The sequence below is a fragment of the Pollicipes pollicipes genome, unplaced genomic scaffold (genome assembly GCF_011947565.3).
Source record: "Pollicipes pollicipes isolate AB1234 unplaced genomic scaffold, Ppol_2.1 Scaffold_6138;HRSCAF=7277_pilon_pilon_pilon, whole genome shotgun sequence".
Taxonomy (NCBI): domain Eukaryota; kingdom Metazoa; phylum Arthropoda; class Thecostraca; order Pollicipedomorpha; family Pollicipedidae; genus Pollicipes; species Pollicipes pollicipes.
The window spans coordinates 1734378-1745536 of record NW_023596818.1 but is presented as its reverse complement, the minus strand read 5'-3'; the positions used below and the strand labels follow the sequence as shown (position 1 = coordinate 1745536).

Sequence of the window (11159 nt, the reverse complement as noted above, 5' to 3'; positions counted from 1 at the left end):
GAACAGACCACCGCGCCTAACTCACAGGCTGGAGCAGTGCAGACGTTTGAAACTACTGCAGCCAGCCTCGATGCACCGACAGTGGATCTTGCAATAATTTGCTGCTGCGGGCGGCTACCGACTTCGGCTTCGGACAACGTTGTATTCGGACAACGCTCCCAATCGAGAAGTGTATTCGGTCCCCCTAGTCTCGACAGAATGTTCTATTGGGGTCTCGCTGTGGGTGGGGGTTGGGGGGGGGGCGTCCATGAGACTCCATGGGCTCCACTCCAGCTCTTTTCGACTCGCACCGTGCAGACAAATGACCACACTCGATGAGAAGAGACCCCTCCCCCTCCCCAAAAATACCGATCAGAAGTTCAGACAATATCAAAACAGCTCTGCCTTTCCACCAAGCGCCTGTAGTAAGCCTGTGGTGCGCCTATGACTGCTTAGTTATGATTTCCTAGCCGCCAGGACAACCTGGTTCCTAGCGGCCGCTATAGCTACTTATAGGCCCGTGACCTTTCAAGCTCCATGCTGGACACTAAAGGGGCCTCTAAACTACTCGGGGACTCTTTAACCGCACAGGGGCCGTATTGGCCGCTCAGGGACCTCCCGTGGAGCAGGCAGACGACGCACAAGGGGTACGTGCCCCCCCCCCCTTACAGCAACACGAGGAAGTAAAGATGCTTCGTTTACTTTTCCAGCTCCACCACTCAACTTCAGCACCAGTTTGCGATGCTGTAAATGCTAATCCGTCCCTACCATCAATCTGAATTTCGCTTGGATGAAATAAACGCCCAGACTAAACATTCCGAACGTTCCAATGGGTGTCCTAAAGCGTTTAAAGGAACTTTTTCAGATACACCATCGTTTTCGTCCACTCGATGGCTGCCGCCTGGTGTTGCCGCAGGCTGACGCCACGTAGCTTACAGAGACTGCAGCGCCGAGCTTCGTTTTTTTAGTTTTGTTTCTAAGACTTGCGGGTGCGTATGTTTATAACTAACTTACCTAACTTGCATCACGCAGTTCTGAACGCAGGTTGAACATCTCCAGAGGAGCATGATTTGGCCATGCTGGTACAAAATGGTGACCTTATTTCTATTTACAAGAGGCTTTCACGGGATCCTCAACATCTCAGTGCCCTTCCTACTGCCCATGGGCCGACTTAGCCAGTGATGGGCTCTGTGCTCTCCAAGGAACCCTTCGGCAACTGGCGTACATCCGCGGCTGCTGAGGGGCCTACTGGACACTCGGAACATGTCTGGAGATCCCTAGAGCCCATCGGTACCCCCAGGCCCCGGAACATGTCTGGAGATCCCTACAGCCCATCGGTACCCCCAGGTCCCGGAACATGTCTGGGGATCCCTAGAGCCCACCGGTACCCCCAGGTCCCGGAACATGTCTGGAGATCCCTAGAGCCCACCGGTACCCCCAGGTCCCGGAACATGTCTGGAGATCCCTAGAGCCCACCGGTACCCCCAGGTCCCTGGAACATGTCTGGAGATCCCTAGAGCCCACCGGTACCCCCAGGTCCTGGAACATGTCTGGAGATCCCTAGAGCCCACCGGTACCCCCAGGTCCCGGAAAACCTCACGGCTCATTTGTTTTGAGTCTGGTGCTCCGAGGAGCCCAGAGCGAAGTTCGCGGAAATTCAAAGCGGTGTCCGGTCGAGTCAGTCTGCCTCATAGGAGGCCCCTTTCCGGGGCGAGCTACGCAAAAATGAAATGAATGAATTAATTGAGAGAAGTAAAAACTAGGTGTTGTCAAAATAGAGCTTAAAGGATCTTTCACAGTTAAAGATATTGAAGCAGGTATAAGACGTGACAAAACAAGCTCGCTTATAACTATTGCTTTACGTTTAAGTGACAAAGACTACTATAGACAACACAACAGGAAAATCTGTTTAGAAAATATGTTCCTCAATGCGTCATTGTTTGTTTACGTTATCGTAACTTGCACATCTTTGATTGACAGCCAATTGACGGCCGTTATATCTGAAAATCTTGCTCACGAACGCCAAATATGAGCGACTTCACAATTGAGTTTACCTGAATCTTGATTGCCGCATAATTAATGAAATGACAAGATTTTAATGACGTTATTATGGCGCCATGGATGCCTGGGCTACCTTGAAAGAGTCTCTCCAAAATAGTCTGCACATCTTTGCGAGCGCGTAGCTCAGAAACGACAGGGGTTTACGTTTTCCCATACGAATGTGAAACAATCCTTTTAAGGTAGTACCATAGCACCCTCCCCCCCCCCCCCCGTCCTCCGCTGAAATGCTTAACTGCGACCAGACTGGAACCCTGGATCAACGAGCAGAATCTGGGTACCGTCACACACTTTGAGGTGCTTCAAATCTCTCCGAAATCCTAGTGATAGCTAGATAGACATGTCCGATAAAGCGCGTGAAGTTGGCAAAATTCGAAACACATGTCCCGCCATCATTCAAACGGCGAACCCTGTTGAAAAAAGATACGCTTTCGGTACGGGAAAATGCGCAACGAAAGGCGATTTGAGCTTTTGTATGAAAAGAGCGATAGAGCTGGATGAGACCGGCGGTTATGTGGTCCTAATACATTGGTTTAAAGACGCCAGATAATCGTTTCAACCGACAAATGCTCGAGGTTACACCAAATGTCCTTTGGCTCGTTAAAAAGTGCAACAGGCTTCCAGATGCCTCTGGTCTGGTCTGGTCTGCGGACTCGCCTGCACAAGAAGATCAAGCTCTTTTTAAAAACCGAGATTAGTGGGCCACTCTCAAAATAAAATTTCCTAAAGCCGAGATGCCCTAAAATCGGGGTGGGGGGAGGGGGGAGGGAGCGGGCATTTTTGGGGTTAACTGTCTAACAGCCACAGGCTAACCCTCTCACCTTCCGAAAACGATCTCCAGCCCCGCTCAGAAACAAGAGGGGTTTGAGGTTTTGAAAAGAATATGACTGTAAATTGCATATAATTAATTTCAAAACGGCTGCCTTAGTTGAAATCCCAATAAAATGTGCAACCCTTCGTTTCAGGAGACCTTGGCCATAATGTGTGTCACGGTCCCTCACTGTAAGATGAAAATTACACAGCATTTTCCCCTTATGCTGAAAACACATCAAGTTTCCGTCGTTCAGAAAACATCCGAAAACACTTCACATTGAATTTCTGTGCCTGTAGTAAACTTCATGAATATCCAGCAGTTATGCTGAGCCAACTAAGGAGCCATCTGCACGTTGCAAAACGTGCGAAGATCACGAGCCAGAGACCTGAGCGCAAGCATGCTGACAGACATGAATGCATGCGCCGCATGCACGCGGACCATCCTGGAAGTTCAGCTGTGTGGTTCCCAATGGGCGCGGGTGTGCGCGACCCTTTCACCAGATGAAAGAAAAAGCGCGACGCAGCCCGCAACGATGTCATCATCGTCGGTCGGCTCGGCTTGTCGCAAGCCACTGGAAACCGGTCCCCACCCAGCGGCCGACCGGCTTGATGGCTCGCTGCAGCGCTTCCTGCTCGCGTCGAGAACCTGAGAACCTGATCCTCTCCAGCGCCCCAGCCCGCCTGCTCGGCAGCGGCCCACCAGGCTGTGAAACCAGCGAAGATGGCACGACGGGCCGGGCCGGGTCGATGCAGCGAGCCGACGTCCACACGGCCGCAGGCGCACCAGCACCACAGGGAGACGCTTAGTCAACCCTTCGGGGTTCCCTCTGTGCGGTTTGCGAGCGTTGTAAGGTGGTACATTTCTGGTAGTTTTTAAAAAAGTAAATCTCCATTAGCAGTGCACCTTGCTTTGCTTGCTTTTCGCACGCTATCGGATATCTAATTGTAAACAGGTAGGCTCAAAACTACGTTTCCTTAACGAATACTGCAGGTCACTTGGTTTTTTTTTCAAAAGTGCTGTTTAGCAGTGTTCGCGCGATGCCCTATAGGGTCTGGTGGTCAGAATCGTAGTAAGGATTAGAGAGTATATTAAGTAGCAAAAACCACGCTAGGGGAATTGCATGAGGAGTTAATTGTCATAAATTCAAAATGGATTCCTGTCTTGATGCGCATTACTCTGGGCTGAAGGGAATGTGACCAGAGAAGGGACCCAACTGTCTGATTACCTCCGAATGAGTATATGCTTTGCCGAATCACACGCTGTATCCTCTTGGAGTGTTTGGTTTGGCATGTCCGATGTGCGATACCTGTGCGCCACGGGTTTTGTGCGCCATGGGTTTCAGTGCCAGCTGAAACGAAGTTAGCCCATCACCTTCAAAAGGAGAACTGGTATGGCTCCCTGTCGATTTCAGGGCTTACGTAATTGAGGAAAAAGAAATAAGGTATCAGTAGTTGAGCGCAGTCGTCTTCCCAAACCCTTTCCTGACGTCATCATCGCTTCGTGTTGTGGCCTCTCTGACAGGCGGAGCGAAGCATGTATATCTGGAGCATAAGTACAGCATAATATAATGCAATATAAGCTTAATAGCGTACTTATATATCAACATGAACTTAGAAACAATGCAAGACAAATACCATAACGATACACAAGCATGCATCAATAAATGGTACGGAAGCATGCAAGCATGACATCATAACAAATAAACTTACCTGCAAGTTAGTGACTTAACATCCATAGGGTCAAGCATAAGGAAGCGTAATCATTTTTTAGTAGGATTAGCATCGTAACATGAGATGCATCGTATATTTAATTTTGGACACGTCAAGGGTAGACCTCGCGTGACTCTCACCACGCATGACAAAAACCAAAGCATGGGCTCTTGTGCCAATCATTGTTTCGTTGCACGAGTTCTGTGGCTGACTTATGCAGCGTGATGACTTGATCTGATAAGGTCGTTGCCTCGAAGAAACTTTCAAGTCGTCAAGGACACCTTTTTATAATAATATAGCCACTTAACATATTGAGATGTACCTAATGAAAATGATGTAAAACGACACACAGGTGACACACCGAACCTGACGTATGTCGGTACACCGCCTGTTTTAATTTTTTGTTATAAAAGTTGAGAAAATTCCCATGGCAGGCTGGTGTGATCCAGCAGATATTTCAAGTTTGCAAGGCCCACGAAAGTCTCGTGACCTGAGCGCTTCCAACTTTCTTCTTTTTTGCCAGATAACATGGTTCAACAGGATATATCATAAAATACAAAGCATGTACTTCCTTTTATTCTTTTATTCTGTCATATACTTCGGAAGATATCTACACAAAAAACTGAAGCTAAGTTGAGCCGGTTGAACCTATCTGTCTTGGCGGAGGCTTAATCGTGTTCTAATACTACACCGAAAAGATGCTTCCAAATATGCTGAAGCCTGACCTGAGCGGACCAATGGTCACAGGTGGCTTACGTCAATTTTTGTTCTTTCTGTGGCACATTGTTTAAAACAGTCGATTTCTATCTATAAAAGCCCAATATTTTGATGCCGTACACTCTTGACTTCAGTTTAAAATGGAAATGAAATGCGATAGGTTACTAAATTTCCTACCTTTCAGAAACACGCGGTCTTCGGGTGAGCTTAAAACGTAAAACCTCTGCTTCGTGATATATAAGACTTAAACCATGAAATACAAATTTCAAAGCCTAAACCACCTGAAGAGCGAGTGCTCACAAAAATAAAGTCAATTTTGCGAAAGTTATTGTTCTCGAATTTGCGAGAGATGTCAGGGGTGAACCGTGTAGCAGTATTAAGATGCAGTTTCAGAGAGTGTCTGATATCAGTTAACACAATGTCCCTGTTGGCAAAGCTTTATGCAATCAGATCGTTCAAATGCCTTCCGCTTCTACAATATCAACCCACCCTTTGCTCTCTCCTCCCCGCTAAAAATTATAACAGCGAACGGCTGCCGGACGAACTGCCAGCCACGAGCCGGACTAGACGACGCCCGGTGGCTGGGGAACTGCAGTCCATGTCTGCTGCAGATCGACGGTCCGGCCAGAGGGCTGTGAGAGCCGGCTCATTTATACGGATCGGCGGTGGCTGCGGAACTGCAGTCCATGTCTGCCGCAGGTCGGCCGTCGGGCCAGAGGGCTGTGAGAGCCGGACCGTTTCTTCGGATCGGCTTACTGGTGTCGAGCACGCGGCTCGCGCCGCCGAGCCGACAGCCGGTCCCAAACTCGCGACCAAAGCCGTAGCCGCCCGGACAGCGTCCACCGCGCCGGCGCGCCGGATTATTGCGGGAACCTGTCGCTGGTGACCCAGCGAGTCCGGGCTGGTCGCAGCTTAGGCTCTCCAGCATGCCGAGACTACAGGGTTGGCGAAGCAACCTGGCTCCAAATCGGTGTTCATGGCGTTCTCCATATAAATATGGGTGCTGGTTGTAAACAAGTGTTTTGGGGGTTTAACACACATTTGATGGCGGCTAAATAGCCGTCTTTTCAGGCGTCACCGAATACTTAATCCAATACTTCCACGGGAGTTGTAGGACCGAGGCCCCCACGGCCCTTCCTCATACCTCTGCCTGTAGACTGTGAAGCATCCTACAAGAACAACGGGAAGAGTCGCGGCGTGCAAGAACTTAGCCGCACAAAATATACACACCTGGTTCATTGACCCCGCGCCAGCGGGCGAGCCTCATTGGGGGCGTTCCGATAAGACAAGGGCCCTATGGTCAGAGCCAGGAGTATCCGGTACAAATGGGCGCGGCGGCACGGCACACATCGACTGCACACCTAGACTGCGAACGTAGACTGCATACCTCGACTGCACACACCGACGCACACATTGACTGCGTACCTCGACTGGACATATTGGCTGTACACATGGACTGCACACATCGACTGCATTCCTCAATTGCACACATCGTCTGCATACGTCGACTGCACAAGTCGACTGCATACATCGACTGCATACATCGACTGCACACCTCGGCTGCATACATCGGCGGGTATTGAGAGGCCGACGATGAACCATAACATCCAGAGCAGTATTGTCAGCAGACCAGTCCTCCGACAATCAGGATGTGTCGGCATGGCACACAGCCAAGATGTTTCAGGATGACACGCAGTCAGGATGTGTCAGGATGACACACAGTCAGGATGTGTCGCGCCGATCATGCCACGCCCAGTCGCAGGCGATAACATTGAGGTGCGAGTGCCGTAAGGCGCTGAATGCCGTTAGCGAGGTTAGACCGCGAACTGCAGCTGGAAGAGTTGACCTGTTACCGGGTCATTCACACGGCAAGGATATTAGGCACACGCTGGTGCGTGGGCCGGCAACTGGGCTGCGAACGAATGCGGCAGGAAAGCGGCAATGGCGTAAATATTGGTTTGCTCGTCATAGTATACAGCGATTTTGGGTGTTAAGTAGTTGGTATCTTTCAGGATGTGGCGACTTTCACGTAGACAACAGCGAACAAGGCGCAGTATGAATGGACATCGATGCAAATGTGAGCGTAAGTTATTCCGGGTTTATTCCGTGCACTTAGCAGCATGATTTCAAAGCATAGTCTACCTGCAAAAATCCGCGAAATGTATAATCCATCGGGGTCAGTCTAGCAGCGACATTTCAAGGCGTTGTGTCGCAAAGCACGCGCCTCGGGACATTATCTTGCGTAAGTGGGCGGCTTGTAACAAGCGCGTGGCCCGTGATTGTGACACGTTGAATGACCATTTTGCTACAAGAGTCATAGCGCTTTAAGGGGGAGCTTTTCAGGGATTACAAGCCTTCGCCCGTTGCAGTTGTTTCCGGTGACGCAACTGCCAGTAGACAAACGCCCCACGTTCAAAAGCGACCGGCTTGAGCCGGCGTTCCTGTGGTCATTGCGTACCACGTAAACTTACGTACCAGTGCTGTCTATCGAGCGGTCACGATCGGGCGTATCCAGCGGTCACGATCGAGCAATCACCGATGCCTGTCGCTGTTCTGCTCCAACGCCGGATATGGCACGCTCCAAACTGTTGCGTCCAGCCCGACTCCGTTGTGCTCCCATGGTCCATCAGCGCACGCGCGGGCTGACCAGATCGTGCGTGAACGCACCGACCGGTCAGACGGGCTACTCCACTGACCCCAGCGCATTTTTCCTAACTGATCAAGTCACGCGGCTGCCGAGAGGGCGCGGCAGCGCCCCTACAGAACAAACGAGAAGCCAGAGACTTACCGCGTTTGAGCCAGTTCATGTAGAAGCTTGATCATAAGTGGCAGCTGTAAAACGACCGCGGGAGAAAGCCGCCGCATGTTTGGGTGAGCCGCGTAGAAAGTTAGGGAACGACGGTCCGCTATCTGTATTGGGGACGTATCGGGGACAGCAGCTGCAATGGCAGCGGCATCCCAGTTTGCAGCGCTGAGCCACCTTCCTCCAACGGCAAGCTCCTTCAGCATTTAGGCCCAGCTAGGAGTTCAGCTGAACTGAAGGCCCAGGTATGCCAATGTCAGGGGTCAATCGCCCGCAGTCAAGCCGTGAAATTGGCGTCGCAAGTCTGTGTGCCATTCAGTCTCGAAGAAAATTTATGGTTAGTTGCACAAAAATAATTGTGCGAGCAGTCCCTCAAGTCCAAACGCCAAGTTTCGGTCTGTTTTATATTTAACAACAGTGCCCTGTGCGAGAAGTAACCAGTGCACTATCCGGCTACGCTGGATGTGTGAACAGACAGCGGAGTCAAAGTCAGGCGGCTCGTCAGATGTGACCTGGCCGGCGGGCGGCTCAGAGAACGGCGGCTCGTCAGATGTGATCTGGCCAGCGGGCGGCTCAGAGTCAGGCGGCTCGTCAGATGTGACCTGGCCAGCGGGCGGCTCAGAGAGCGGTCCCGTTTGAGGAGAACTACACGTCCGACTTCGCAGGCTAACAACATTGTCGGCAGGCGGCCTGGAGGGGTCATGAGGTGGCTCCAGCATCGGTCGTGTTTCGCACATGCGTCACATGAAGGGATGTCGTCATTATCAGCGCGTCAGAGCATCTATGATGCAAGCATTAGTAATTGGCTCTGTCCGCGGGTCCTTGCAGGGATCGTGACAGCAGCAGCTTAGAGCTTGCATAAGTGAAAACATTTTGAAGCCGTTTTGCGTCCTCTCTCGTAGTCCAGGCCGTCTTGGTGACATGTAGACACGACGGAGCTATAAATGAATATTGCCAGCGTTTCTTCTTCCTATAAGAAATTTTGTGTTCTGTCCTGCAAAGTGCAACGCCCCTCCCATGACATAACACTTGTTGAGTGAACGCGTAATTATGTGTTATCCTTTCATCCGCAGCAGGAACAAATCCCTTATTCCCATGCTCCTGACGCATACACGCTATGCGGACATTACTGCTAGCTGTTTAACTGTGAAGCGAGCTTTCATAACCCCACCAGGAAGCAATGACGTCTTTTAAGGGATTGAACACAACGAAAAATCGCCGCCCGCATTTTTTCTAAGTGGAAGATTTCAGGTATGCGATCTAATATTTTGGCGAATGACAGCAAAGGGGGGGGGGACTAGCATACAGTTATGGATGCAAACTGATACATTCAACCAAAAAATCCAGAACACCAAGAGAATTATTGCCGTTTTTGCGTCATCCTTTCAGCCCGATAAGTCTGGACCAAAACGGTGACGTCATGACGGTACCATCAGGTGGCTCTCGCCTCCCATCGGACCCACATCAAGTGCACGTAACTATTACAGTGCAAAAAGAAATCATTGGCAAAAAGGAGGATAGCATGCATCACGAAAGCATGCGCCAGTTTTATGCATGTTTAGCCACACAAAGTATGGCCGTTTGCAGACAGGCGACTACTTAGCCTCGATACCCATTTTCCCAAGAATCAGACTTTGACAGCATCAACAAGCGACCAGCGCTTTGCCTCCATACCCCACCGCCCACGTTTATGCGTACCGCTGACACGTCCGCGTCGGTCACGGCACATCCCCGATGGGAGTGGCTACGCGCTGCTTAGTATAAACATAAGCGCACGCACTGTTTTTGTAGGGAGCGAGCCCGACCTGGATGGGCCCGAGGGAGACCGCATAAGGGACATCTATGGTGAGAATCGGCTGCAGCCTGTCATCTATGGTGAGAATCGGCTGCAGGCTCTCATGTATGGTGAGAATCGGCTGCAGGGTCTCATCTATGGTGAGAATCGGTTGCAGGGTCTTATCTATGGTGAAAATCGGCTGCAGGCTCTCATCTATGGCGGGAATCGACTCCAGTGTCTCATCTATGGTGAGAATCGACTGCAGGGTCTCATCTACGGTGAAAATCGGCTGCAGGCCCTCATCTATGGTGAGAATCGACTGCAGGGTCTCATCTATGGTGAAAATCGGCTGCAGGCTCTCATCTATGGTGAGAATCGACTGTAGGGTCTCATCTATGGTGAAAATCGACTGCAGGCTCTCATCTATGGTGAAAATCGGCTGCAGGCTCTCATCTATGGTGAGAATCGGCTGCAGGCTCTCATCATCTCCGTAGTGCCCTCGTTCGGGCTTCTTGTACACGGCTTGGTGTGTGGAGGTCGGCAGTGGGAAATTCGGCACGCTTCTGGCTCTCACCTCAAGTTTTCCCCGACGCCAGAGCATTGCAGAACCACTACGGTGGGAGAGCAGGCCCGCGCGGCTCCCTTGCGCGCCTCTGCGCAGGCCCTAGCCGTAGTAGAAGTTGGCCCTCTGCTGCCAGCTGGGCCTGGCAGCGCGGGCGCCATGACCAAGCGGCCGTTGAGGCCTCTGACCGAAGCTCAGCAGCTGCGTGTCGGCCGGGTTGCTGACGCTGAGCACGCCGCTGCTGACGTGCTGAGCCGGCCGCTGCAGAAGCGGATCGGGCGGCGGCAACTGTAGCCGCTGGAACATGCTGGTCGTACTGCTGACGGAGCTGCAAGGCACCTGCGTGTAGTCGAGGCAGAAGCCTCGGTTGCTGCCCTCCTGCTCCACGGTCGTCTCGTTGTCGTTGAAGCGCACGTACACGACGAAAGGTCGGCTGAATGCTGTGGAAGCAGAAGCATGTTAAATGGTCCGGCGTGGTCCGGTAAATTGCTTCTATCAATGGATGGCATGTCTCAAATCATTGAATGAAAGGTATCAGGCTGTTTTCGATCATCTTCCGAAGTATTCAAAATGATTTGGTTGCGTATGTGTCGAATCATTTTCACAACTGTCTGGAGAGCTCACATCAACATCTTCTATATTTGGTGATGTGTTGCACAGACGCGCCCAGACAACCCCGTCTCTCTCTTTTCTCTCTCTCTCCCTCTCTCTCTCTCTCTCTCTCTCTCTCTCTCTCTCTC

The 11159-nt window shown here is 51.1% G+C and overlaps 1 protein-coding gene across 1 annotated transcript in view; it reads right to left on the bottom strand.

Moving 5' to 3' along the window:
- Positions 1-8483: 8483 nt before the first annotated feature.
- The window catches only part of LOC119106035 (uncharacterized), a 33781-nt gene continuing 31105 nt past the window's right edge, over positions 8484-11159 (bottom strand). The window contains exon 9 of the mRNA XM_037229628.1: positions 8484-10859. Coding sequence (XP_037085523.1) covers positions 10522-10859 — 338 coding nt within the window. The 3' untranslated portion in view covers positions 8484-10521. The remainder of the gene's footprint in view (positions 10860-11159) is intronic.